We start from the raw sequence: 26,919 nt of genomic DNA, 5'->3' as shown, positions 1-26,919 counted from the left end.
ACATGGGAGACCGAGTCATAAATGAGGACTAAATATCCTCAGATTTTTGATTGTTCAGGTTAGATCTTAATATTTTTCCGTTCAAGGACGATCATTAATTTATGTGATAGGTGATGTAACGATCCGCTAGATCATTTTAAAAACTAGGACTATTTTGACTTTTCTCGTAAAAGTTTATCTTTGCTTAAGAAAAAATTGATTATTAATCGGAGTATAAATAAATTATATATTAATTTTAATAAAAGGGGAATTATCAGAAGTGGGTTATACCCACTACTCTCTTATAATCCATGTAGTTAGGGTAAAATAATAAAAAAGAACAGGAGTAGTATTGTTCGTATTATAACATTGAGGGGAAAACAAAATAAGATCAATAAAAAAAAGAATTTGTGATTTGAAGACGAGTGTTACAATAAAGACTAGCCAAACTCGTTCAGGTAATTATAGTTTTATTTGTTGGAAGATCTTTCTGTATTATTATTTTTTGTGGATAGATTATGGGATAAAAAAACTATAGATTTCTTTATAAGGTGTGAATGTAATTGATGTTTGTTCTTCGGTATAAAAAATGATATCTCCAATTTAGAAATCATCGTTTGATATATAAAAAACTTTAAGGCTACAGTAATTCGTTATCACTAGAAACGGTATAAAATATTTATTAAATTGGAATAGAGACGGTAGGAGGAATTTATGTGATTTTGTTCCTTCGTGATTTGGAATCTTCATTTGGAATAGAGCCAATAGGAGAAATTAATGAGGTTCTGGGATTTTGGTCTGCAACTTCATTTTTTATTTTGGGTTTTAGAATGATTTAGCCAATCATTGGGCAATCATGCCAATGATTGGCATTTGATAGGTATACTTTAACTTACAGGCATTTCAAAAATGAATTAAAAAGAAAGGGAAGTTGCAGTTGCTCTCTGTATCCGTAGAATTGTGAGTGGGTTGTTAATTTATTTATTTATCAAACTAAGCTACTAGTTTTCGATATATTAAGATAGGAAATTAACTATTAGGCGCATAATATATTATCTAATATTGAATTACAATAAATTTTGAGAGATTAAGATTCATTTCTGAACTTGAAATTCGACAATTTTAATAATTTTTGCATATAAATTATATCAAGATTCAAGATTTGATTAGAGATATGGGTGATTTTTGAGGTTTATGATGTACTGACAATAAATTTGAATATCTACAAACTAACTTACATACGAATATTGAATCATGGTAGATTATGAGTGTTTCAAAACTTTGCGAAAAGGGAAGGAACTATCTTGAGGATTTGTGGCACAAGTTTGGCACTTGAGGTATCTTTAGACTTTTTAGACTTGTTGAAGGATGTTTTCTTAATTAAGAAAAAAAAATTATACAAAGGAGTAAGGGTGAAAGATGGGGGTCACATATCAATGGTGTGACGGGCATTGGTACGAGTACAAGTGTTATAAAAGGGAAAGTTACTACTATAGAATATGATTTTTAAATTGAGAATGCCAAAGTATATGGGCATTAGCTAATATGTTATTGACTTGAAATCCTTGTGTGATTGTGTTTTCTTTACTTCACCTGTATAGTTGGGATAATTGAGGTTGTTATGTATTAAAGTTATATTGATTGATTGAGATGAATAATCATCCCCTTATATGAAATAATATTGTGTACATGCATTGACATGAAATTTAGTACAAGTTGGGCAAGTGGACATCGTCCATGCTGGGGAATATGAGATGTTAAGATTGTAATTTGGGCATGTGGAGACTGTCCGTGGGGAAATAGTTTGATATAATGATATTCGTTGAGATCGTCCGCATAGACACGTGGAGATAGTCTATGTCGGTATATGGACCTCGCGAGTCCCTCATGGGTCATGAACTCTCGATGTATATTCGAGGAGTATCATGTATATACGGTTGAGAGAGTACTGGATATTATAAGACATATCATTTCATGGTATCATATTGTATTGCATTTCATCACATCATTCTTTCTTGATGATTATGTGTTCTTTTTGGTGGTTGGAAAGTACTTGATGTTTGATTACCTTTATTGATGAAATATGAATAGTCAGTGTAATATATACACTTTTATAATTTGAGAATTTATTTTTTTAAATAAATTTCCGTCACCACTTCTTCGTTGTTGTTCAATGGGACATACAAGGTACACGTGGTTTCAACTCATACTACACTTGTTGCACTCTTTGTGGTGCAGATTCGATTCCGAGTAGGAGCACATCTCGAGGAGAAGTTTGAGTTTGAGTTTGGAGTGTATTGGAGTTGTGGTAAGCTGTTTGGTTTTTCCGTGGCCCACACCTCCCTCTATCTTTTGCTTATTCTGTTATTCAGTATTCAGACAGAATATCTTGGATAGTACATTTTATTTTCAGTTTTTCGCCTTCGTACTTATAAGGAACTTTGTGTTGGAGATTTATCTAATTATTTTTTTCACTCATTAATTAGTTAAGTTTTTTTGAATATGTTAGTTGTCCTACCTTTTTGTTGGAACATAGTTGCCATCATGACTCGTTATTTTTTTGTCGTGACATGATTTTGAAGACTATATAATCTTTTTTGAAAAGTTTTAATTTCGTAGTACTTTTCACTATGTTTATGCGATGAATGATATGAAAAGGCATGAATAAGACCTCCGAGAGGTCGAGTACGCCGGTTACAATCCTACATTGTACCCTAAATTCTAGGGTGTGGTCTTGGGATATTACAAGCTTCATACAAGAGCCAGGTTGGTGAAAGTAGTATTAGGAATCAAAAAGTCTCATCAAGTCACGTCTAGTAGAGTCTTGACCATCGGTGTGAGTTGCGATACATCTATTGGCGAGAGGCTATAGGACGGTAGAGTTTCCCTTCTTTTCTACTCCTGTGTTGTGTGGTAGAGTAAATGTTATGTGTATCCTTCTTAATGTGTTACCTTGTGTTTTCTAGGAGATGAATACTATAAGGATGGCCTCTAGAAGGTTGGAAGACGAGAGGGTGAATGAGGAGATTCCTCCTCAAGTTGAGCAAATTAACCATGTTCCTAAAAGTTAGGAAGGAGCCCAAGGTGCTCAAGTGCCTCCGCAAGGTGATCATGTTCCTAATGTGGAAGGAGGTATTGAGGTTCCAGAGATGTCTAATAGGGAGATTAGAGAGGCTTTTATTGTTATAGCCTGAGACGTGAATATGCAAGCTAATTTGAATATGATGCCTAGGGTTGTGTAGAGCACTATGACCTCTAGATTGAGTGATTTTGTGAAGATGAATCCTCCTATCCTTATTGGTTGTAAGGTAAATGAGGATCCCCAAGAGTTTCTTTATTCAGTGTACAAGGTGTTGAGTGCTATGGGGGTTACATAAAGAGAGAAGGTGAAGTTTGTTTCGTACCACTTGAGGGATGTTTCTCAAATTTGGTACACTCAATCAAAGGATAATAGGATAAAGGAGGTGGGTCCTACTGAATGAAAAGACTTTTAAGGAATCTTTTCTTGGTAATTACTTTTCCCTAGAGAGGAGAGAAGTTAAGGTGCAGGAGTTTATCAATCTCAAACAAGGCACTATGAGTGTTGAGGAGTACTCTCTGAAAATCTCAACATTGTCTAGGTATCCCCCTTATCTTGTGTCAAATCCAAGAGCTAAAATGAGTCATTTTATGACGGGGGTAGGCGACTTAGTGGTGGGAGAATGTCCTACCGCTATGTTGCATGATGACATGACCCTAGCTAGACTTATGGTGTATGCACAATCTATTGAAGAGTCTAAACATAGGAGGATGACTAGAAATTTGAAAAGGAGTGTTGCTAATGATAAAGAGCAAACTAGGTTTAAGAAGAAGGTTCGATCTCTAAGGAGAATTTAGGAGTGCTAAGTTCAAGGTTGAGAAAGGAGGTGGTTCCAAGAATGGCAAGCCTACTTACGAAAATTTTGGTAAGAAACATTATGGTGAGTGACTTTTTGGTACCGAGAGTTGATTTAGTTTTGGTAATGATGGGCACAAGGTGAGAGATTGTCCTATGATTGCTTCCAGAGGAAGAAAGGGTAAACAAGTTGCTCCTAGTGTTCCAAAGGATGATGCTTCAATAAAGAGGCATTTTTATACACTCCTTTCTATATTCGAGAAGCCGGATGAGAAGGAGAGTGATGATGATGTTGGTAAGTTCTTTCTCTTTTGTTTTGATATGAGATCCTTCTAAGTGGGGGAGTATGGTTTGTAGATGGGATACAAGTCCTAGAAATTGTTGCTTGTGCATGGTTTTTAGGAGTTTGGTTTAAATTGAGTTTCATTAGATTCTTACATTGTGTGTCTTATGAAGCGTTGATTAGGTATTAAGATGTGTTTATATGATGTTATCTTGTGCATTACCATGTTTCTATCATGAATTGCCTAAAATTTGGATTTTTGAAATTGCATATAATCATTGTACCATATGGAAACAATTTTAAATATTTTGAGAAAAATGACTATTTGATTATTTGGTCTAAAATTGTTATAATGTGGTTATAACTGATATATATAAGTAAGATATTGAATATAAAATGAGTTTTTATTATTTGGAACGAAGCATGTGAGTTTTGTAGCATAATGTGTCATAGAATTGTTTTCTAGTTCCTTGTTGTGTTGTGAATCTCTTGGATATGTTAAGTTGATGTTTTATTCTTGTTTATGTGTGGTATGGTTTTGTTATGTACTATTAGTTGAGTCTCTAATCTTGAAAGTGTTCAAAGAGTGGCAAGTATCATTTGAGGGCGAATGTTGTCCAAGTGGGGGAGATTGTAAGACCCTGAAAATAACCTAGGTTAACTAGAGACTAACACATTGGTCTTAATGGTCTCAGGTCCTAAATATGTCTTATATATTGTATAAAGGCAGTATATAAAGTATTAGGTGTGTTGGAAGTCAAACGTCAAGGGACGACTAAGACGTTCGACGAATAAGTCACCTATGTGCCTCATATGTGATTCTCTCTGTGTTTATTGTGTTTCAAGTTGTTTTAAGGTCATTAATTGAGTTATTATAGCATGTATAAGTAGCTTTTTGAGTTTTGATAAGTTAAAAAGGTCAAATGTCCATGACGTTCGAAAAATATGCCTTGAAATGACCTTGTGTGTCTACGCACGTTTCGTTGAGTTTTACGTGTTCGTTTTTGATGAAATTTATGTGGGAGGTTTTAAAATCATATACGATTGTATTTGTGTTGGAAAAGAGGGTCACAACGAAGTCGGATTCAAATCATAGTGAGTCACGCCGCTTTCAAGCCAGTAGTAATCATGTCCCAGTTTATGTCTCTACTTTCGAAACTTTCTTTCCTGTCTTTGAACGAATCAACTCTTAGGACAAAGTTCGGAATCATATAAGGAAGAAAATACTCTATACATCCGAGAAAATATCCTGAAGGACCATCCAAGGGTCCTTGACGAAGGACCCAACTTGGTGGCAAGGCTGTCCTAGACAGGCCCCAAACCGGAGCAATCGATGGATTGGGCCTATCGACGCCCCGTTGATGGGTTTCGTGTGTAGTTACTTAGAATTAGGGAAGTGAGGGAGCCTTGAAAAGTATCAGGACCCATCGACGGTTGCCAACACGTCCCGTCAGTGGGCCCCCTCAATGAGGTCATCAGTGAGAGTTGTCTCTGCGCGCAGGTCTGCTGCCAAGTCAAATGGTGTATTGTAAATTAGCCCCACTTCAAATGGATATATTGGCGGTTTATTAAGGGTATATTGGGTATTTTAACAAGTATATAAGTGTTTAACATTTAAAATATTTCATTGATCCAAATCAAAACACCAAAATCCCTTAGAATTCTCTTAAAGTCTCCATTGTAGTGAAAATAAACGAACAAGTTGGAGCTGATATTTTCAGTGGAAATTCTTCATTAAAGTGAAGAACTATCATCCTTGGGGTATTCTTTTGATCCTTGAAACTTGTTTCATCAAGGAGCCCAACTCTCAAGATGTTTTGTAAAGTTGAATTGACTAATTTCATGATTCTACTGTGGGTTCTTACATAAATGATTTCTTAAAATTGAATTATGATCGAATTGATATTGTATTGATGATTTAAATCTAAATTACCTATGAAAACCATGAATTGGATGATCTCTAGATTTTGACTAATTTTTGGGTTACTTGATATTGATGTATATGTTGTGTTAGATTTGTGAAGTTACATTAAATTGACCTAGTTCATTGATTATTGTAGCTTTCATATTGAATTGTTGGTTATGGCCTTGGGTAAGGGTCTTGTGTTACCAAATTGAGTAAGTTGACTTTGAATTGAAGTGTTGAGGATGATGTGGTGGTATGCTTCCCTATTTCACTTATTTTTGATGTTGTTTATACTTGAATTCTATTGTGATTGGTATTGTCCACTGATGGTGGCTGTGTTATGAGTTTGACTTGCGATTGATGTGGCATTATTGGCATTACTTTATACAATATGATGATCTTGTCCTTGTTTGCAACTACTTGATATATTATGACATTTTGTGTAGTTTGATTATGTGAAGCATGACAATATCTATCTACATGTGAAGTTCTATATGTATTCATTTATGTATTCTTCGTGTCCTAGTGATCATGTTAGACTATGACTTGACATTATGAGTATAGCGTTAGGGTTAAGTCTTATTCTTACTTGGCTATATGAGTATATGTTTATTACATTGATGATGTTATGATAGTATATAAGATGACTTGAAGTTGTTAGGGTTATTTCTAGGTGCTTCTAGAAAGACTTGCATTATGAGTTAAGAGTGAAGTATGTAATGCCTTATCTTGGTTGACTTGTATCTCTTGCTTGATGTATATATGTTTATGAATATGTGAGGTCTTGATTTAGGGTTCTAGAACTCTTAGTCTTGAATTTATGGATGACATGTGACCTTATATGATGTTATGAAAGTCTTTTATGTGAAAACCTTGACTTAAGGGTAAGGTTAAAATTGTTGAAGTTGTAAGCCGTAATGGTATTCTTCACAGTAAAGGAATGATGGAGATAATGTTAGTTGGCTGGAACGACATTATATTAATCCTTAGGAAAGTCATAATGAGCTTTTTGTTGCCATTATGAGGTATCCCTAGTGCACCTTTCCTTGGTAGGGTAAATGTGATTGGGTTATGAACTTGTTATGGAACCCTTTTATGTGAACCTAATGTATGAATTACTTTATGAGAAAGAAAGCTAGACCCGAGTGAGTATTGTAAAGGAAGTAGTTATAGTTAAAGTATGAGAATAGAATACAAAGAATCCCTTCATATTCCCTAACCGTGGGCCTATATGGGATGTGTCCAAGTTCTACCATTGGCAAGTAGAACAACCTCATTGGAGTAGCATAGAACTCTGGATGCCATGTCTTGATATCATGGTCTATGTCGGTTATTGCCTATTCTCATCATGTGGCACACCTATTGGTTGTGTTTGTTAATATGTTGGGTTGTCTTACCTATTGGGTGGGAACATAGGTGCCATCATGACTCGCAAATTTGGTTCGTGACAAATTTGGTATCAGAGCCCTAGGTTTAGCGTTCTCAAGAGTACAAGAGCAATGTCTAGTAGAGTCTTGCGGATCGGTATGAAGACGTCCATACCCTTCTTCAAGAGGCTATAGGACATTTAGGAAATATTCTGTTCTTTTATTCATTATCGTGCACACTTGACCTTGTAGAAATTCTAATCTTGATATCTCATTCTCTCTCTGATGGCGAGGAATCGTACATCGGCAAGTGGTGGTCAGGATCCTATTCCTGCACCTACTTCTGGGAACACTATCCGAGGTAGAGGTAGGGGACGAGCTCGAGGTCGGGGTAGGGACCGTATTGCAGCACATGTGGATGGTGAAGTACCAGTAGCTACTCAGGGTCGTAATAGGACTATACCTCCTAATGCAGAGGTTATTCATGGGGATGTGCAAGATCGTGTCGAGGGGGATGGGCGAGCTTAGGCTCCACCCAGTACTATTGTCCCCCAGTGCTTATACATACCTTGGCTCGTAGGTTAGGAATCCTAGAGGGGATGGCCCAGGCAGGAGCTTTGCCTGTCACTTCTGATTGTTCACAGACCCGTGTTGGAGGACAAACTCCAGATCTGATAGTTGCTCCTGATTCTCAGACTCCCAGGACTCAGCCAGCTGTCGATGTAGCTCCTCGTTTGGATAGTATGGAGTTTCAAGATATGACATCACATATGGTGAACATGCCTTCCATGACTATTGATGAGCAAAAGATTTTTGGGAGGTTCATACTAATGAATCCTCTTACTTATTCTGGTGACTTAGCTAAGAATGCATATGAATTTATAGTTAGTTGTCATGAGAGGTTGCATAATCTTGGATTAGTGGAGTCTTATAAAGTTGACTACACAGTGTTTCAGATGAGTGGCTCTACTAAGTAGTGGTGGAAGGATTATATTAGTAGGCCAGCTGGATCCCATCCACTATCCTGGACTTAGTTTACTCAGGTATTTCTATCCAAATTTGTTCCACACAGTGAGAGGGAGCGCAAGAGGGCCGAGTTTGAGGGTTTGCAGGAAAATTGTATGTCAGTTGCAGAGTATGAGGGTAAATTTCATGCCTTGGCTACGCATGCTTCGATGATAATTCCCACAGAGACTGAGAGAGTGAGAAGGTTTGTTAAAGGGCTGATTATTCCGATCCGCCTAGGAGTTTGTCAGGTTGCTGCTTCTGGTGATCCATTCCAAAAAGTGGTAGATGCTGCTAAGGAGTTGGAGATGATTTGGCGTGAGGGATTTGAGCAACAAGAGGGCAAGAGGACTCGTTATTCAGGTGATTATGGTGGTGCTCCGCCTAGGAGTCGGGGTTACATTGGAAGAGGTTTTCACCCTCAGCCCAACAGACCCATTCAGGATGCTATACCACCAACTGAGGCTGGTTACGCTGGGCATAACTATTCGAGCTCGGTGCATACTTCGCAGAGTTTATCTTCTAGACCTGTAGTTCGTGGAGTGCATTCTGGTCATTCAGGTTCCTCTCCTGAGTGTGGTGATATGGGACACTTTGTGAGAGACTGCCCTAGGACCAGACGTGGTGGCTTACCTCAGGGTCCTCAGGCTTCGACTTCCAGGGCTGCACAACCTCCACCTAGAGGTGGTGCACAGAATGGTTGAGGTGGTTCTCATTCAGGTAAAGGTGGTTCTCCTTCTGGTCGAGGTGGTGGTCGTGGAAGTTCACAATCTGATGGAGGTCGTTTTCACTGTTATGCTTTTTTCGGTAGGCCAGAGGTTGAGGCTTCAGATGCTGTTATCACAGGTATTATGCCGGTTTGTGATCGACCTGCTACTGTATTATTTGATCCAGGCTCTACTTATTCTTATGTTTCCACATATTTTGCTCCTAGGCAGGATATATTATGTGTGTCTCTTGATTTGCCGATACATGTTTCTACTCCTGTTGGGGATTCTGTAGTTGTAGATCGGGTGTATCGATTATGTATTGTTACCTTGATGCGGTTTCACACTCATGCAGCGTTAAAGGTCTTAGATATGATAGATTACGATGTAATTCTTGGTATGGATTTGTTATCCTCTTACCACGCAATCTTAAAATGCAATGCCAAGACTATAACTCTACCTATGCCTGGAATTCCTATAGTAGAATGGAGAGGTTCTCTTAGTCATCCTTCTAAGGGTGTGATATCATTCCTTAAGGCTCGTCAGTTGGTACAGAGAGGATGTTTAGCTTACTAGGCCCACATTTGAGATACTAGTATTGAGACTCCTATGCTTGAGTCTATTCCAGTAGTGAGTGAATTTTCAGAAGTATTTCCAACCAATTTGTCAGGTCTTCCACCAGATCGTGATATTGATATTTGTATTGATGTGGATCCAGTCACTCGGCCTATTTCCATTCCTCCTTATTGTATCTCACCTGCTGAATTGAAAGAGTTGAAAGAGAAGTTGCAGGATTTGTTGAGCAAATGTTTTATTCGACCAAGTGTATCTCCTTAGGGTGCTCCAATATTATTTGTGAAGAATAAAGATGGATCTATGCGTATGTGCATTGACTATCGGCAGTTGAACAAGGTAACCATCAGAAATAAGTATCTGATACCTCATATTGATGATTTATTTGATCAGTTGCAGGGTGCTTCAGTTTTCTCCAAAATTGACTTGAGATCTGGCTATCATCAGCTGAAGGTTAGGATAGAGGATATCCCTAAGATGGATTTTCGAACATGTTATGTCCATTAAGAGTTCTTGGTGATGTCTTTCGGATTGACTAATGCCCCAACAACTTTTATGGAGTTAATGAATGGAGTGTTCAGACCGTATTTATATTCCTTTTGTTATTGTCTTCGTAGATGAGATATTGATATACTCACGCACTAAGGAGGAACATGAGAATCATTTGAGGATTGTTCTTCGGATTTTAAAGGAGAAGAATCTCTATGCATGGTTTTCAAAGTATGAGTTTTAGCTTAGTTCGGTAGCATTCTTAGGACATGTATTGTCCTAGGAGGGTATCATGGTAGATCCTAAGAAGATTGAGGTAGTTAGAGATTGGGTCAGACCTGCTTCAGTTACTGAGATTTGGAGTTTCTTAGGCCTTGCATGTTATTATCGATGATTTGTTGAAGGTTTCTTATCCATTGAATCTCCATTAACTAGATTGACACTAAAGGAGGTGACTTTTCAGTGGTCTGACGAGTGTGAGGTTAGTTTCCAAAAGCTCAAGACTTTATTAACTACTGCTCTGATTTTGACCCTACCTGTGGAGGGAGAGGGTTTTGTTGTATATTGTGATGCTTCTTGGATTGGTCTTGCTTGTGTATTAATGTAGAAGGGAAAAGTGATAGCTTATGCTTCGAGACAGTTGAAGGTTCATGAGAAGAATTATCCTATTCATGATTTAGAGTTGGCGGTTGTTGTGTTTTCATAGAAAATTTGGAGGTATTATCTTTATGTTGTGCATTGTGAGGTTTTCACAGATCATCGTAGCCTCCAATATATATTCAATCAGAGAGATCTGAATTTGAGACAACGGAGATGGTTGGAGTTGCTCAAGGACTACGACATGACTATTCTTTATCATCTAGGCAACACAAATGTTGTAGCAGATGCCTTGAGTCGAAAGGCGGTAAGTATGGGTAGTATAGCCATGTTATAGGTCGACGAGCGTCCTTTATCTAGGGATGTACAATCCTTGGCCAATAGCTTTGTGAGACTTGATATTTCAGAACCTCGTAAGGTGTTGGCTTATATGGAGGCTAGATCATCCTTGTTGGAACAGATTCGAGCTCAACAGTTTGATGATGCTGATTTAGGTAAGATTAGAGACAAGGTGTTAAAAGGAGAAGCCAAGGCTGCAATTCTTGATAGTGAGGGAGTTTTGAGGATTAAAGGTCGTATCTGTGTTCCTCGTACAGGTGATTTGACTAGATTAATCATGGAAGAGGCCCATAGTTTGAGGTACTCGATTCATCCGGGGGCTACTAAGATGTATCATGACTTGAAACAACATTATTGGTTGCATCGTATGAAGAGGGACATAGTAGATTTTGTATCCCGTTGTTTAAATTGTCAGCAAGTGAAGTATGAACACCAAAAGCGTGGACGTGTGGCACAAAGGATGCCTATTCCTAAGTGGAAGTGGGAGCGTATTGCTATGCACTTTGTGGTAGGATTGCCATGCACCTTGGGTAAGTTCGATGTTATATGGGTCATTGTGGATCGACTAACTAAGTCTGCACACTTTGTACCCGTTCAAACTACCTATAACTCAGAAAGGTTAGCCAAGATTTATATTCGGGAGGTAGTTCGATTGCGTGGAGTCCTATATCTATTATATCAGATCGTGGCATCAAATTCACATCTCATTTATGGCGGTCTATGTAGAAAGGATTGGGCACTCGGGTGGATCTTAGTACAGCCTTTCACCCTCAGACTGATGGTCAGTCTGAGCGGACTATTCAGGTTCTTGAGGACATGTTGCGGGCGTGTGTGATTGACTTTGGTGGTCAGTTGGATCAGTTCTTGCCTTTAGCGGACTTTGCTTACAATAATAGTTATCACTTGAGCATTGAGATGGCATCATTTGAGGCTATGTATGGTAGGAGATGTCGATCTCCAATTGGCTTGTTTGATGCATTTAAGGTTAGACTATGTAGTACAAATTTGTTGTGGAATTCCTTGGACAAGGTAAAGTTGATCCAAGATAGACTTATCATGACTCAGAGTAGCCAAAAGAGTTATGCAGATCGAAAGATTCGTGATTTAGAGTTTATGGTTGGAGAGAGGATTTCATTTAAGGTTTCACCCATGAAGGGTATGATGAGGTTCGGAAAGAAGGGAAAGTTGAGCCCAAGGTATATTGGTCCTTACGAGATTGTTGAGCGTATTGGTGAGGTGGCGTATCAGTTGGCTTTGCCACCTGATTTGTCAAGTGTCCATCCTGTATTTCATATTCCAATGCTTAAGAAGTATCATCAGGGTGGTGATCATGTGATTCAATGGGATTCTGTGTTACTTGATCAGAATTTGACTTTTGAGGAAGATCCGTTCACCATTTCTGATAGGCAAATTCGGAAGCTAAGGTCCAAGGAGATTGCTTCGGTAAAGGTTCAGTGGAAGCATCATCCAGTAGAGGAGGCTACATGGGAGACAGAGTCAGACATGAGGAGTAAATATCCTCATCTATTTGAGCGTTCAGGTTAGCTCTTTTCTTTTTCCGTTGGAGGACGAACTTTTGTTTAAGTGGTAGGTGATGTAACGACCTGCTAGGTCATTTTGATAACTAGGACTAGTTTTACTCCTTTTGAAAATTTAAAGGGGTATATTTAAACTATTCGAAACTAAGAATATTTAGTTGATAAAAGTTTTATTAAAAATTAATATAGATAATAGGTTAGTGGAGTTTCACGGTTAATAATTTCTTATTTAGAAGAAAAAGAAAATGAAAAGTGGTGGAGGCGAAACCTTACCACAGGCGGTCAGCGAGAGGGAGAAAAATCATAGCCATTATTCAGGTAAAGATATGAGATATTCGTTCTCTTCAATTCTGTATATAGTAATATACTGTCGGAATGCTTGTGATTGTGTTATTATTTTGTGTTATATTGATAATGGGTGATATTAAATAATGGGTAAGTTAGTGAGGGTTACTAAATTATATAATATTGTTACCAATTGGGTTAGTATTTGTTAAAAAAAATAAAAGGGAAAATCGATCGAAGTCGAATAGTTGAATAACTGATGATTAATGTTTTCTGGGATTTTGTCAAAAAATATTTATTATATATTTTGTTAGTTTCAGAATGGTAGGAATAAGATTGAGCCAATCATTGGACAATCATTGTCAATGATTGTCAATGATTGGAATTTGATAAATATTTTAGGAAATTGGCACTTGTTTACTGATGGATTTCTTCAAAAAAATTGTTTAATAATAATAGAATATTAATTTGGAAATTTAACAGCGGAAGTTTTTTTTTATGTTTGAATTATTAGAGTGGTGGGAGATAAGAGTGGATGCCAATCATTGGGCAATCATATGCCAATGATTGGCATTGGGATAAAGATGTTTGAATTGGCAATGTGCAGAATGTAAAAAAAAAGGGGGGGGGGGAGGAACGTTCCAATGTTCTGCCAATGGGTGGAATTTGGTTCATGTTTTATTCATATATTAAAATGCTATTTTTAATTTATTTTGATAGGTAATTAATTATTGGTTATATATTATATGGTTTAATATTAAATTCTAGAGTATTTGTGATTAAGGTTAAATTCTTGGCTTGATATTCGACAAATATGAAAAATTTTGGCATATAAATTATATCAAAATTTGGGGTTTGATTCGAGATATGAGTGAGTTTTAGGGTCTATGATATACTTATAATAATTTGAATGCCCACAAACTCGCTCACCTACGAATATTGCATGATTGGTAGATCGTGAGCATTCACAAACTTTGCTAAAAGGGAAGGAACTATCTCGAAGATTCGTGGCACGAGGTTCGGCTCTTAAGGTATGTTAAGACTTTTAGTCTCGTTGAAGGAAGTTTTCCTAAGTAAAGATAAAAAAAATGAAATAGACAAAGGGGTAAGGGCGAAAGATGGGGGTCTAGTATCAATGGTGTTACGGGCATTGGTACAATTACAGGGGTTGTAAAAAGGAATTTTACTACTATATAATGTGGAATGTAATTTGAGAATGCCAAAGCAAAGGGCATTAAGTTATATATAATTGACTTGAAATCCATGTGTGATTGTGTTTTATTTATTACACCCGTATAGTTGTGATAATCGAGGTGGTTATATAGTATGTTGATATTTGACTGATTCATGTGCATCATCATCCCCTTTATTGATATAATATTGTGTACATGCATTGACTTGAGATTGAGTATAAGTTGGGCACGTGGAGATCGTTCGTGTTGGGGATGGTGAGATGTTAAGATTGTAATTTGGGCACGTGGAGACCGTCCGTGCGAAAAATGTTTGATATTATGATAGTGCGTTGAGATCGGCCGCATAGACTCGTGGAGATTGTTCGTGTGGGTATATGGACCTCGCGAGTCCCCGATGGGTCATGAGCTCTCGATGTATTTCCAAGGAGTATCATGTATATACGATTGAGTGAGTACTAGGTATTCTGAGACAATTCATTACATGGTATCACATTGCATTGCATTTCATCATATCATTCATTTTGATGATTATGTGTTTTCTTTGTTGTTTGGAAAGTACTTGATGTTTGATTACCTTTATTGATGAAACTTAAATAGTGAGTGTAATATATATATATATATATATATAATTTAAGAATTTTTTTTATATAAACGCCTGTCACTACTTCTTCGTTGTCGGTCAATGAGACATACTGGGTACAGGTGGTTTCGTACTCATACTACACTTGTTGCACTCTTTGTGGTGCCGATTCGATTCCGAGTAGGAGCAAATTGAGTCCGAGCTTGAAGTTCTTGGAGTTATGGTGAGCTGCGTGGTTGTTCTGTGGCCCACACCTCCCTCTATGTTTTATTTATTGTATTTATTAGTATTCAGACAGAATATACCTTATGTTAGATTTGACATTTAGTTTCAGACTTGAATCAGATTTTAGAAACTTTTGTACTTAAGACACAAATTCTTGGGGTGATGTATTTTTTTTACCCATTTGTTGGTTGAGTTTTGTTAATATGTTGGGTTGGCTAACCTATTGGGTGGGAATATAGGTGCCATCACGACTCGCAAATTTGGGTCGTGAAACAAACCACACAATCAAAATATACAACCACACCATCAAGTACATAGGAGATTTTACAATATCACTCAATACATATCAATCGCTATTTTAGAGTTTATCTATCAAATAGAAATAAACCATAACCTACCTCCACCGAAGAACCGAAGTCAAGCAACTACTTCTCCAATGCCTTTTCTTTCCTTATTGCCTCCGAACCCTTCCAATCTATCAAGTATATGTATACATAAGGTGTAAGTTAACAAGACCTAAACACTCCGATTATTCTGTGTCTAGCCTATACCCATCAATTTACCAGAATCTATAATCAATTTCCTAAAGTTTAAACTTAACGGTAAGTTTCATTTCCTCACATTAGCATAACTTTAATGTAATTCATATAATATAATAATCTTATATTTAATTACCTATCTCAATATATCAAAATAAAGTTTATAATATAATAACAACATTGCAGTTTTTAAAAGTTAGAGCCACTGGTGAAGGAACCAGTGGCAGCGAACACTTCAACAATATACTCACCCTTTTATATTCCAATTCTTAATATCCTTAACCACTATCTTAAATTATTAATTTCCTCAGTTTCACCTAAAATTCCATCCAATCAGTAAATTAAATTCATCTACAAGGTCAACATGTCCTATCATAATAATGATATAATAAAAAATATAATAATAGTGAATGATCAAAGTTAGAGCCATTACTAGTGACGATACTTCTAAATTAAGAATATCAATTCCAATGTGGAGGAAAACTGCTCACGTATACATAATATAATATATATAATACACTTCATAATTAATACCATATTCTTCCTCACTTTCTTATACATAAAAATTTTCAACTAGCAGTTAATACCTAACGACTATAACCATTCAAACAAATAGAAATTATTACAATTATTAGTACTAGAAAGATTGAAGGACAATTTCACTTGATGCCTCCCTCCAATATTCCTTTACTACCATGCGATATACCCAATATCCAAGTAAAATTTTGATTACCTGATGAGATAATTGCTTCTTGACTATTGCAGGTAAGGTTTTAACCACTAAACCCTTATTTCCCCTTTTTAGAATATTTCCTCCATATTATTATATAACTAATTATAATAGTGGTGAAAGTGACCCACTATTTATTTCACTATCAACCTCTTTAACCACCAACAAAATAAATTATTAAAATTACACAACTAATTTCATAATTATGATCATGAATAGTTCAAAACACCCATTTAAATCTATCGGGAAGTATTTTCTAACATAAAAAGTTCTAGTGCTCAAAACGACCAAAAATGGTCATTACAATAGATACCAATTTACCCATCGTTCGTCCTCGAATGATCAAAAGAAAGGTGAGGGGGAGAAAGAGTACCTGAATCGGTAAAAAGATTTGGATATCTTTCATTCATATTAGCCTCACTCTCGAAATGGACTCTTCTACTGGCCGACTCTTCCACTGAACTTTGATAGAAACAATCTCTTTTGATCTCAATTTGCAGACCCCCCCTATCTAGAATAGCAATAGGGTCCTCCTCATAAGACAGATTCTTATCAAGAAGAACTGAATCCCAACGAATAATATTATTTTCATCAGCATGGTAATTTTTCAGCATAGACACATTAAATACCGGATGAACTCCTGACAACCCTGGAGGCACTGCAAATTCATAGGCCACCTCGCTTACGCGCTTCAGAACTTCAAATGGACCGATACCTCGTACTAAGCTTACCTTGCTTACCGAACTGCATTACACCCTTCATAGGTGAAACCTCCAACAAGACTAGTTCACCCTCCATAAAATCAAAGTCCATAATCTTTCGATCTGCATATTTCTTCTTCCTACTCTAAGCTGGTAAAAGCTTTTCTTGAATAAATTTCACTTTCTCTAATGATTCCCCTAGAAGATCAGTACCCCAAGGTCTAACCTCAAATGCATCAAACCAACAATTGGGAGACCTGCATCTCCTCCCGTACAATGCCTCAAATGGGGCCATATCAATACTTGAGTTATAGCTAATGTTGTACGAAAACTCTGCTAAAGGTAAGAATTTATCCCAATGACCACCAAAATCAATCACGTACGCACCAAGCATATCCTCCAGCACTTAAATTGTTCGCTCAGAATGCCCATCGATCTGCGTGTGAAATGCAGTACTAAGATCCAATCTAGTACCTAATTCAAAATCTAGGGTCCTCCAAAACTTAGAAGTAAATTGTGTACCTCTATCTGATATAATGGAAAGTGGAACTCCATGTAATCGAATAATTTCTGAGATAAATAGTTTGGCTAACTTCTCTTCATTGTAAATCATCTTGACCGGAATGAAGTGAGGAGACTTAGTTAACCTTTCAACAATTACCCAAATAGAATCATACTTACCCAATGTCTTTAGAAGACTAACTACGAAATCCATTGCAATTCTCTCCCACTTCCATTCAAGAATGGGCATTCTCTGAAGTGTCCCTCCAGGCCTCTGGTGGTCATATTTTACCTAGTGACAACTCGGGCATTGGGTACGCTTCATTCAACTCCACCAAAAATGTTGCTTTAGATCACAATACATCTTGGTAGCACCAGGATGTATGGAATACCTTGAACTATGAGCCTGTGTAAGAATAGTGTGAATCAAATCATCCACACGGGGCACACATACCCTTACCTTAATCCTCAAGATGCCTTGTTCATCAATTACTGCCTCTTTAGCCTATCCTCGCAATACCATGTCTCAAACTCGGCTCAGCTTCTCATCAGCAAACTGATTTCCTTTAATCTTGTCAAGAAACGATATTCTTGCCTCTACACAGGCCAAAAATCCTCCTTTGGTCTAGTACTTCCAGCCTCATAAAGTCATTAGCCAGAGTTTGAACTTCTCTAGCCAATGGGCGTCTAGAAACCTGTAAGTGGCTAAACTACCCATGCTCCTTGCTTTTCTATTGAAAGCATCTGCCACAACATTAGCTTTTCCAGGGTGACACAAAATAGTAATATCATAGTCTTTCAATAGTTCCATCCACTTCCTCTTCCTTAAATTCAAATCTTTCTGAGTGAAGACATATTGTAAACTACAATGATCTATATAGACTTCACACTTGACCTCATATAGATATGTCTCCATTGCTTTAATGCAAATACAACTGCAGCCAACTCCAAATCACGGGTCGAATAGTTACATTCATGCACTTTCAATTACCTCGAAGCATAAGAAATTACATTCCTCTCCTGCATTAGCACTGTACCCAATCCAGAATAAGATGCATCACAATAAACAATAAAATTCTTACCTTCCACTGGCAAGGTATGAATTGGTGCAATAGTCAACAAGGTCTTGAGTTTCAGGAAACTTTCTTCACATTCATCCCACCATACAAATGGAACATTCTGCTTAGTCAAATTTGTCAACTGCGAAGCAACAGAAGAAAATTCCTTGACGAATCGATGGTAGTAGATAGCTAAACCAACAAATATCCTTACCTCTGAAACATTAGTAGGTCTTACCCAACTCTTCACTACTTCAATCTTAGAAGGATCCACCATCACTCTATCCTTTGAAACCACGTGCGCCAAGAACGACACTAAATTGAGCCAAAACTCACACTTGGAGAATTTGGCATAAATCTTTTTCTCCCTTAACAACTCCAATACAGTTCTCAAATGCTTCTTATGTTCTTTCCTGCTCTTTCAGTATATCAGTATATCATCAATAAATTCAATAACAAAGAGGTCCAGATATGGCTTAAAAATCCCGTTCATCAGGCCCATAAAAACAACAGGGGCATTCTTAAGCCCAAAAGACATTACTAAGAATTCATAATGCCCATACGTGGTTCAAAAAGCAGTCTTTGACACATCTGCTGCTCATATTTTCAATTGATGATAAGCGGATCTCTAATCAATTTTAGAGAAGATACAAGCACCTTGTAACTGATCGAACATATCATCAATGCGAATAATGGGATACATGTTCTTAATAGTTACTTGTTGAGCTGCTTGTAGTCTATGCACATCCGAAAATTTCCATCTTTCTTCTTCACAAATAAAACAGGAGCACCCCAAGGGAATGCACTCGGTCTAATATAACCTTTACCTAACAACTCCTGAAGTTGGGTCTTTAACTCCCTTAACTCAGCTGGAGCCATTCTATAAGGGGGAATGGAAATGGGCGAGTAGATGGTTCTAGATCAATACAAAAATCAATATCCCTATCCAGTGGCATACCAGGAAGGTCTGCAGGAAACATATCCTGAAACTCACAGACTGTTGAAAACGACTCAATCGAAGACAAGAGATGTGCCAAGAAAGCTAAACAACCTTTACTATCCATCTTCTTAGCACGAAGACAAGAGAAAATAAGGACTGGAGTTGAAATATAGTCACCCTCACACACTAGCGGATATGTCCTAGGCTTGGCCAATGTCACAGTTTTAGCATTACAATCTAAGATTGCAAAATATGGAGAAAGCCAAGTCATACCCAGATTTACATCAAAATCAACCATTTCTAGAATAATCAAATCTACATAAGTATTGCTCCCCACAAAAGTCACAAGGCAATAACTATACACTTTCTCAACTATCACAAACTCACTCACAAGAGTAGAGACACAAATAGGCATGTCAAGAAAATCACAATATAAATCAAGACTAGTAGAAAATGAGGAACATACATATGAAAATGTGGATCCAGGATCAAACAATACAAAAGCCATGCAATAACAGACCAAAAAAGTACCTGTGATAACAACATGAGATGTCTCTGCTTCAGACCTCCCTTGGAAAGCATAATAATGGGCCCTATCAACTGTCTGTGCATTGTCCATACCAAGCTGCGCTGCAGCGCTTCCAACTTTCCCTTCACCCCGACTTAACTGGTGACCACCATTACCTTGTCCACCACGTCCTCTTGAATGGCGGCCTCTACCATGACCACCTATACCTCTAACTACTAGGGATCTGTAACTCTATTTTGGACAATATTTCCTTAGATGTCCAGCCTCTCCACATCCATAACAAGTCGTGGAGTCAAGTATAGGTGTCTATGAAAATGACGAAGTATGGTGATAACCTCTAAACTCAAAAAAACTTGAATGGTCTACGACGGACCCCCAGGTGAAGCCTGCAATGAAGACTGAATAGGACAAGCCCTCCTGAACTCTTCCCTCTAGAGTAAAAACTACTAAAATCACCTCCCTTACGAAACTTCTTAAGTGTCGATGTTGTGGTGAAGTTGTCTGGCTTCACCCCCTCTACCTCTATCACAAAATCAACCACTTCCTGAAAGGATTTTGCTGCAGCAGCTACCTGTAAGGCTAGAATCTACAAATCTGACCTCAATCCTTTCACAAAGTGGCAAATCCGCTTTTGTGGACTAAAGCAAAGCTGAGTGGCATACCTGGATAGTGCACAATTTTTTTCATAAGCAGCAACATACATCCTTCCGTCTCTAGGCTCAGTAACTCATCTCTCCTCCTATCCCTCAAAGTCTGAGGTATATACTTCTCCATAAATAATTTAGAAAATGATGCCCAAGTCATAGGGATGCCCTTGTTGGTTGATACTCAACATACGACCACCACCACAATTTGGTATCCCCATGAAACAGGTAGGTCACAAACTCAACACCGAATCGTTCTACTATGTCCATCTTATGTAGCCGCTCATGACAATCAACCAGAAAATCATATGCATCTTCAGATTCAGCACCCTAAAAGACTGGAGGTTTCAACTTTAATAACATAATGAAAAGTTCATGTTGATCACTTGTCATTATAGACCCTGTAGTCAATCTAGTAAACATGCCTACTACTAATGATTCATCCATGTGGGGAGCCACAACAGCTGCATGTTGTACTCCTTGAACCTGAGGTGTTGGTGCAAAAAACACAGGAGGTGTTTGGCCCTGATAAGGTAACCCTCTAAGATAAGTAAGAACCTGACTAATCATCTTTGGGGTAGGATGGGGTGGTACTTCCTTATCCTGAACCTGTTCATTTTTCCCTTCTTCACCCTCTCTCACTACTTCATCATTCAGTGGAGGAGTCACTGCTCTATTCGTAGATGGACCAGGGGTTTGTCTACTACCTGTAGTGGGCGTCCTCCTGCGATCCCTACCACGGACTTTTGCCATTGCTCCTCCTCGAGTTACAACCCAATGATTGGCTCAAATGCACCTTGTCTTGCCGATGTAGGTGTTGGCCCAGTTGTTTCTCTATTTCTAACAATTTTTGAATAGAGTGAGAAGGTCATATCCAATTTGTATCACCCAGATAAAAATTGGATCCAAGTAATAGCACGAAAGAAAGAAGAATGGAGTTTTCCTAAAGTCTTATGGCTCTAGAAGAAAAGTAAAGGCGTCCCCATACCGTTCCTCAAGACTCTACTAGAATTTTCCTTGTGTGATGAGACCAACGAACCTAATGCTCTGATACCAATTTTGTCACGACCCAAAACGAGTCGTGAGTGGCACCCATACTTAACCTCTTAGTTGAGCGAACCAACAAATCTAAACCCAAAAAATATAAATAGTTCAACTATAAATAATATAAATAATGCGGATGCTCCAAAAGATACTAAGCAACCAATTTAAATACGTTTCTAAAGTTTAATATTTTCCATCCCAAAACATGATAGTCATCACGTCAAGGACACCTATTTTCAAATTACCAAGTCTAAGAGTGTTTAAGAAACCAAAATAAGCAAAAAGATGGTCCATGTCTGAAATCCAAAGATATCAAGACGTGAATGAGAGAATCTAGCACAAGCTTGAATTAATAGCTCAAACTGAACTCTGATGTGCTGGAGACTGGCTAGAGCTGAGGGCGAGTCGAAGTCAATGGTACACTTGATGCACTCCACAAAAAAAAACAAAGAAGAAAATACAAGTAGGGGTCAATACAATGAACATGTACTGGTAGGTATCATCGGCCAACTCAAAATATAGACCAATATATATTGAGTAATAATATAAAATCAACTACAATACTTAACAGGTGGTAAGCAACAAACACATGAACCATTGACAACAACACCATAATAGGTACACCATCAATCACAACATCAAGCACTCCTATGAGGACTCATGCTGTCACGACTTGAATCTAGACCCCAGACGAGACCGGCGTCGTTAACCCCCAGAGGTCTCAAACAAGCCTACTTACGTCATTCTTACTTTATATATATTACTTTTAGCAGAAAATTTGAAATTTTTGATTCTTTAATTATACTTGCAAAACATTCTTTATATTTCGTAATCTTTTATCATCAACCATCTAACAATTAAGGGATAAGCAACTAAAAGAAATAATTCATTAAGTATTAATTGTATATCAGCAAAACTAACACCAATACAACGTCTGAACCAAAATAGGAATGAAACGCTAGTGGAACATGCCCCACTAGCTCAACTCTAAACTAAGCTAGAATGTAAAACTATAGCATCCTCGAAAGCATGAGGACCTACTAAACCCCGGATGACTGCTGACGTCAGAAGCTGCAACAACGAACCTGTAGCTCTGCCATCCACCTGTGCCTGCACCTAAAAGTACATGTTTGTATGGAATAAGAACACACTTGTACTAAGTATGGGTATATGCAAGCACACACCAGGGACATGCATGAGAGAGAATAGCTCTTTCCTTAAGACACGATTTTTGGAAGTCAAGTCAGTGAACTTGCCAATTTGATATTGGAAAAGTTATTCCATGAGAGTGACATGCATCATTATCATTATCGTACTACACACAACACATAACATCTTCATATAGCACATTACATATAACACGCAGTTTCTTTCATATTATTCATGCATATGTCATAAGACCTTGTTATCATGGACTTGACCTTAAGACTTCCCAAAATGAGGGCTCAACATATGGGACCTCAACTAGGGAGCCTTCTTTAGCAAACACAGAGTCTTCTTCATTCATTCATACGCACCTCATTTTAGTTAATTCATAGGCCAGTATGAACACCAGCTATACCTAGGAGGTAGTTTAAGACTTTCATTGGGTTTGCTGTGCAATGATCAGGAATAACCTAATGTCATTACCTTAATCTAGCTCGCATCTTGATTATCTTATCCTAACACCTTGGGTATCATTCATTTCTTTTTATGATTCATTTGAGGTTTACCTCATTCATTCATTGGGAACTTTAACTTTAACCGACATAGATCATGTGAGCATCATGAAATCTAGTGTCTCCCCCACACCGAAAAGAGGTGGAATCACCGGCCAAAGTGACTCAATAACATGCTAGCGTATATTGGAATTTAACCCCGCCAGACCCTTATAGAGACAATATAGGTTAAAAGACCAGGATATGTATAGAGACTCATACCCGGCAACCAGGACAGTCTCATCTCATGAGAGTTACCTGAACCTTAGCCTATCCCGAAAGAAGGAATTACCGCTCATAGCTAGCCTATCGGTGCTCTGTATAAAGTTTCATTACATTCAACTCATACATCATGGAAGTTGGCTTCTAGTATGAGGACATCATAGCTCCATAGATGATTTCTCATCTCATCATTAGTATTAAGTGTTTTAAACTCAATATTTTCATTAGAGTGTTCATAGAGACTGGTCTCTTCATTATCTTACACTCTCATTTGTGAGTACGTATTGGTAACATTTACTTAGGCTAATTTGAGATTTCTCTCATCATATACATTAGCCTCACATCATGATTGTCACCGCATTCTTCATTATTAGCACCTTTATTTTTCGTAGTTACTCAGCTCTGATTATGTGAATGTTCATTTCTTCATTTCATTACGTATATCTTAGGTTCACTTATTTTTGAACATATGTTAACCTTATGTGTATATACATACAAGACATGTGGCTTCATTTATAGTTCGTTAAGTGATTCTAATTTTCCTAATATTATGTATTACAAGACTTATGTATCTTGTATATATACCAAGATCTTGATTTTTGATCTAAGTAGATGGCATTATTCTTGAATATTTTACTCACGTATGACTTCTGTATCAATATGGAGGTTTGGGCACGGGAACCCAAATCTTGAACTATTTGGATATCATTTATATTTTTCATTGATTTTATTTCAAATATTCATAACTTTAGAACTCTAAATTAAATCTCAACATTTTCATGACATAGTACATTTTCTATTTTAATTAGAATTTAAATTCAATTTCAATCATTTACATGAAAGAAATATTTTCAATTTTGGTTTAAATATCAATATTTACATGAAAAAATTAATTTACCACTTTTATTAGAATTTTAATTTATTTATTTTTAATTAAATTCACTTGAATAGGGAGGTTGTGGGTTCGAACCGCCACAGCCCCCCTTATTTTTCAGTTATTTTCGCTTGAGATGGAGGTTGTGAGGTGGTGGGTTCAAACCCCCACAACCTCACCTATATTCCCTTAATATTTTACACCCACTTCAGCTCTGAGGTCGTGGGTTCGATCCCAACGCCTCACATCCTTCTTTTTTTTCCTGTGTACTGGGGTCGTGGAATCGATTCCCGCCCCTAGCATCTCCTTTTATTACTTTTTTGTCTTTTTCGCGAGCTGGGGTCGTGGTTTCGATCCGCGCCCCCAACATCCTTTTTATTCCCTTTTTTGCGAACGGGAGTCATTGGTTCGATTCCCGCCCCAGCATCCCTTTTTTTTTGTTAAGGCATGCTGCAGAAAGGTCCTGGGTTCGATCCCTGCAGGCCTCAAAACCTTTTTTTTTTCTATTACGTCCAAAAATTTCCATATTCTTTTAAAGCCTATTTCTATGTTCTGGAAACTTATTTCACGATTTTTCTGCACATTTTAATCAAATTTCACATTAGTTCTTAGGAAGATTTCATGGTTCATTCAATTCACTATACTTCGTCAAAATGAACATTACATTGTACACCCATTACACACACAAAATACATGATAAATACACAACTTATACACCCCAAAACAGTGCCTAAAAAACTGCCCTATACACACCCATACATCATCTTTTCCGGTCATATTTTGATGATCATTATCGTGATTTCCCGCACATAAACAAATTGTTTTTTAATTTAAACAGATCATTCATGAAAAAATCTAGCAGCACAACATACCCATCCTAGAAATTCGTTAGGGAGCTAAGGACAAGGACATACAAAGGGGAACAACCTTAGTTTCAAGGGTGTAAGAAACGTTCAAAAGAAAGTACTCTTGGAGAAAGAATTCCATGAGAGAAACCCATACCTTTATTGATGCTCAACCGAAGAATTCTCTACCCAAAACTCTCCAAAAATCAGTCCAAGTTACCTCAACATCCACACCACTCAACGAACAACTTCTCTTCGCTTTAATGTTTTTGGTTGCTTTGTTTTTCTTAAAATTTCATGTGAGTCCTTCAAGCATGAAGAACTGTTGATATTTGGCAGAATAACATGAGAAAGATGGAGAATGTGTGTGAGATCGAGACAACTAATAGGCTTAGGAGACTAAATTCAAGAATTACTCAATTATAATTTAAAATTGAATTAATACAAATCTGGTTTTATTTCAATTAATACGCGAAAAGACCATTATGCCCTTAAAATTTCAAATTTTTAATTAATAATTAAATGACCTTTAGTACCTATTTATTCTTAATTTTTTGCATCGTTACATAATCCCCCCTTAGGAACATATGTCCCCGAATGACACTACCATTACACATCGTAATGCCAATCAGGTCATAACTTAATCGCTATGAACACTTACCCAATAGCAACAAAACACAAAGAGATAAGGAACTATAGCCTTACGAGTATGAATTCTAACCTCATACTAGTGCATACACACCACACACAGTATAATACATTAAAGACTAATTAAGGCTACTCACCCGTTACTTCACCAGAACTGTCTTCCTCTGCACCCCTAGACTTGAGTGCGAAGAATCGTTGCCTCCTTGGAGCCTCTTTCTTGGACCATTAGACTGAACTCTCCTCTTCCTTTGTTCTTTAATTCTCCTAATCGGACAACCCTTCACCATGTGACTCGGTTTGCCACAACTATAACAAGCATTAGTGCCCCTCATACACTCTCCTCCATGTAGTTAGCCACACTTCCTGCAAGGTGGTCTCTCCTGAGGTGTATCTACTTCATTGTTTGTCTCAACTCTACACTCAGAATTTCTATCATCGCGATCCTTTGATGAACTTGACTCCCCTTGGTGGAAGATTCCCTTCTTAAACCTGGGCTTATCCCTGACTTCAGTAACACTCTTCCTTCAAAAATTAGCATCAGCTTGCCTTGACTTGTTCCCTACCATAGTTTGTTTCTCTTTTTGCTTTCCTCCACTTGCTGGACATGGACCATAAGTCTGGAAAGGTCCATATTGTCATGCAACATAGCTTCCCTACACTCCTCTTCGTGATCCTCAACAATTCCTGTCAAGAATCTACTCATCTCCTCTCTGCTATTAGACACAAGAGAACTGGCATTCCTTGATAGTATCACAAACTTCAGGGAATACTCCCTGACCGTCATAGATCCTTGTTTAAGGTTGATGAACTCCTCAACCTTGTCCTCCTCATCTCTTTGGGGAAAAATCTTTCCATAAATGCTGTCTTGAGCAGCTCTCATGAGAATGCTCTCCACCTCGGACACGGCTATCTTGCCACATCTTCCACCAAGTCTGTACAACATCCTTGAGTTGGTAGGAAGCCAGCTCAGCCTTCTCAATATCAGTGTCCCCCATGGTCACCGGGAT

The 26,919-nt window shown here is 37.6% G+C and overlaps 2 protein-coding genes and 1 long non-coding RNA gene across 3 annotated transcripts; 1 reads left to right on the top strand and 2 right to left on the bottom strand.

Moving 5' to 3' along the window:
- Window positions 1–292: 292 nt before the first annotated feature.
- LOC138337749 (uncharacterized) lies at window positions 293–14,032 on the top strand. Its single transcript, XR_011211149.1, has 3 exons — window positions 293–437; window positions 2,218–2,287; window positions 13,897–14,032. It is a non-coding gene; the product is annotated as an uncharacterized lncRNA (long non-coding RNA).
- Window positions 14,033–16,526: 2,494 nt separating this feature from the next.
- On the bottom strand, window positions 16,527–17,022 carry LOC138337928 (uncharacterized). Its single transcript, XM_069288370.1, has 2 exons — window positions 16,941–17,022; window positions 16,527–16,867 (listed from the first exon to the last, which is right to left on the bottom strand). Exons 1-2 carry the CDS (start codon window positions 17,020–17,022, stop codon window positions 16,527–16,529), a joined length of 423 nt encoding a protein of 140 aa, XP_069144471.1.
- Window positions 17,023–17,055: 33 nt separating this feature from the next.
- Window positions 17,056–18,746, bottom strand: LOC138337927 (uncharacterized). Its single transcript, XM_069288369.1, has 5 exons — window positions 18,574–18,746; window positions 18,403–18,442; window positions 18,107–18,252; window positions 17,433–17,557; window positions 17,056–17,315 (listed from the first exon to the last, which is right to left on the bottom strand). Exons 1-5 carry the CDS (start codon window positions 18,744–18,746, stop codon window positions 17,056–17,058), a joined length of 744 nt encoding a protein of 247 aa, XP_069144470.1.
- Window positions 18,747–26,919: the final 8,173 nt, after the last annotated feature.

This window comes from Solanum lycopersicum, chromosome 8 (genome assembly GCF_036512215.1).
Source record: "Solanum lycopersicum chromosome 8, SLM_r2.1".
NCBI lineage: Eukaryota > Viridiplantae > Streptophyta > Magnoliopsida > Solanales > Solanaceae > Solanum > Solanum lycopersicum.
This window is presented reverse-complemented; position numbering and strand designations above follow the sequence as displayed.

Excerpts from the sequence above, each read along its gene's own strand:
- LOC138337927 (XM_069288369.1), bottom strand. The coding sequence starts at position 18,746 with ATGGTGGATCCTTCTAAGATTGAAGTAGTGAAGAGTTGGGTAAGACCT. Across the intron at positions 18,443-18,573 it reads CAGAATGTTCCATTTGTATG|TGCTAATGCAGGAGAGGAAT; the intron begins GTGGGATGAATG and ends GATTGGGTACAG. Across the intron at positions 18,253-18,402 it reads GTAATTTCTTATGCTTCGAG|AAAGATTTGAATTTAAGGAA; the intron begins GTAATTGAAAGT and ends GTCTTCACTCAG.
- LOC138337928 (XM_069288370.1), bottom strand. The coding sequence starts at position 17,022 with ATGGACTTTGATTTTATGGAGGGTGAACTAGTCTTGTTGGAGGTTTCA. Across the intron at positions 16,868-16,940 it reads AATGCAGTTCGGTAAGCAAG|TGCCTCCAGGGTTGTCAGGA; the intron begins GTAAGCTTAGTA and ends ATGAATTTGCAG.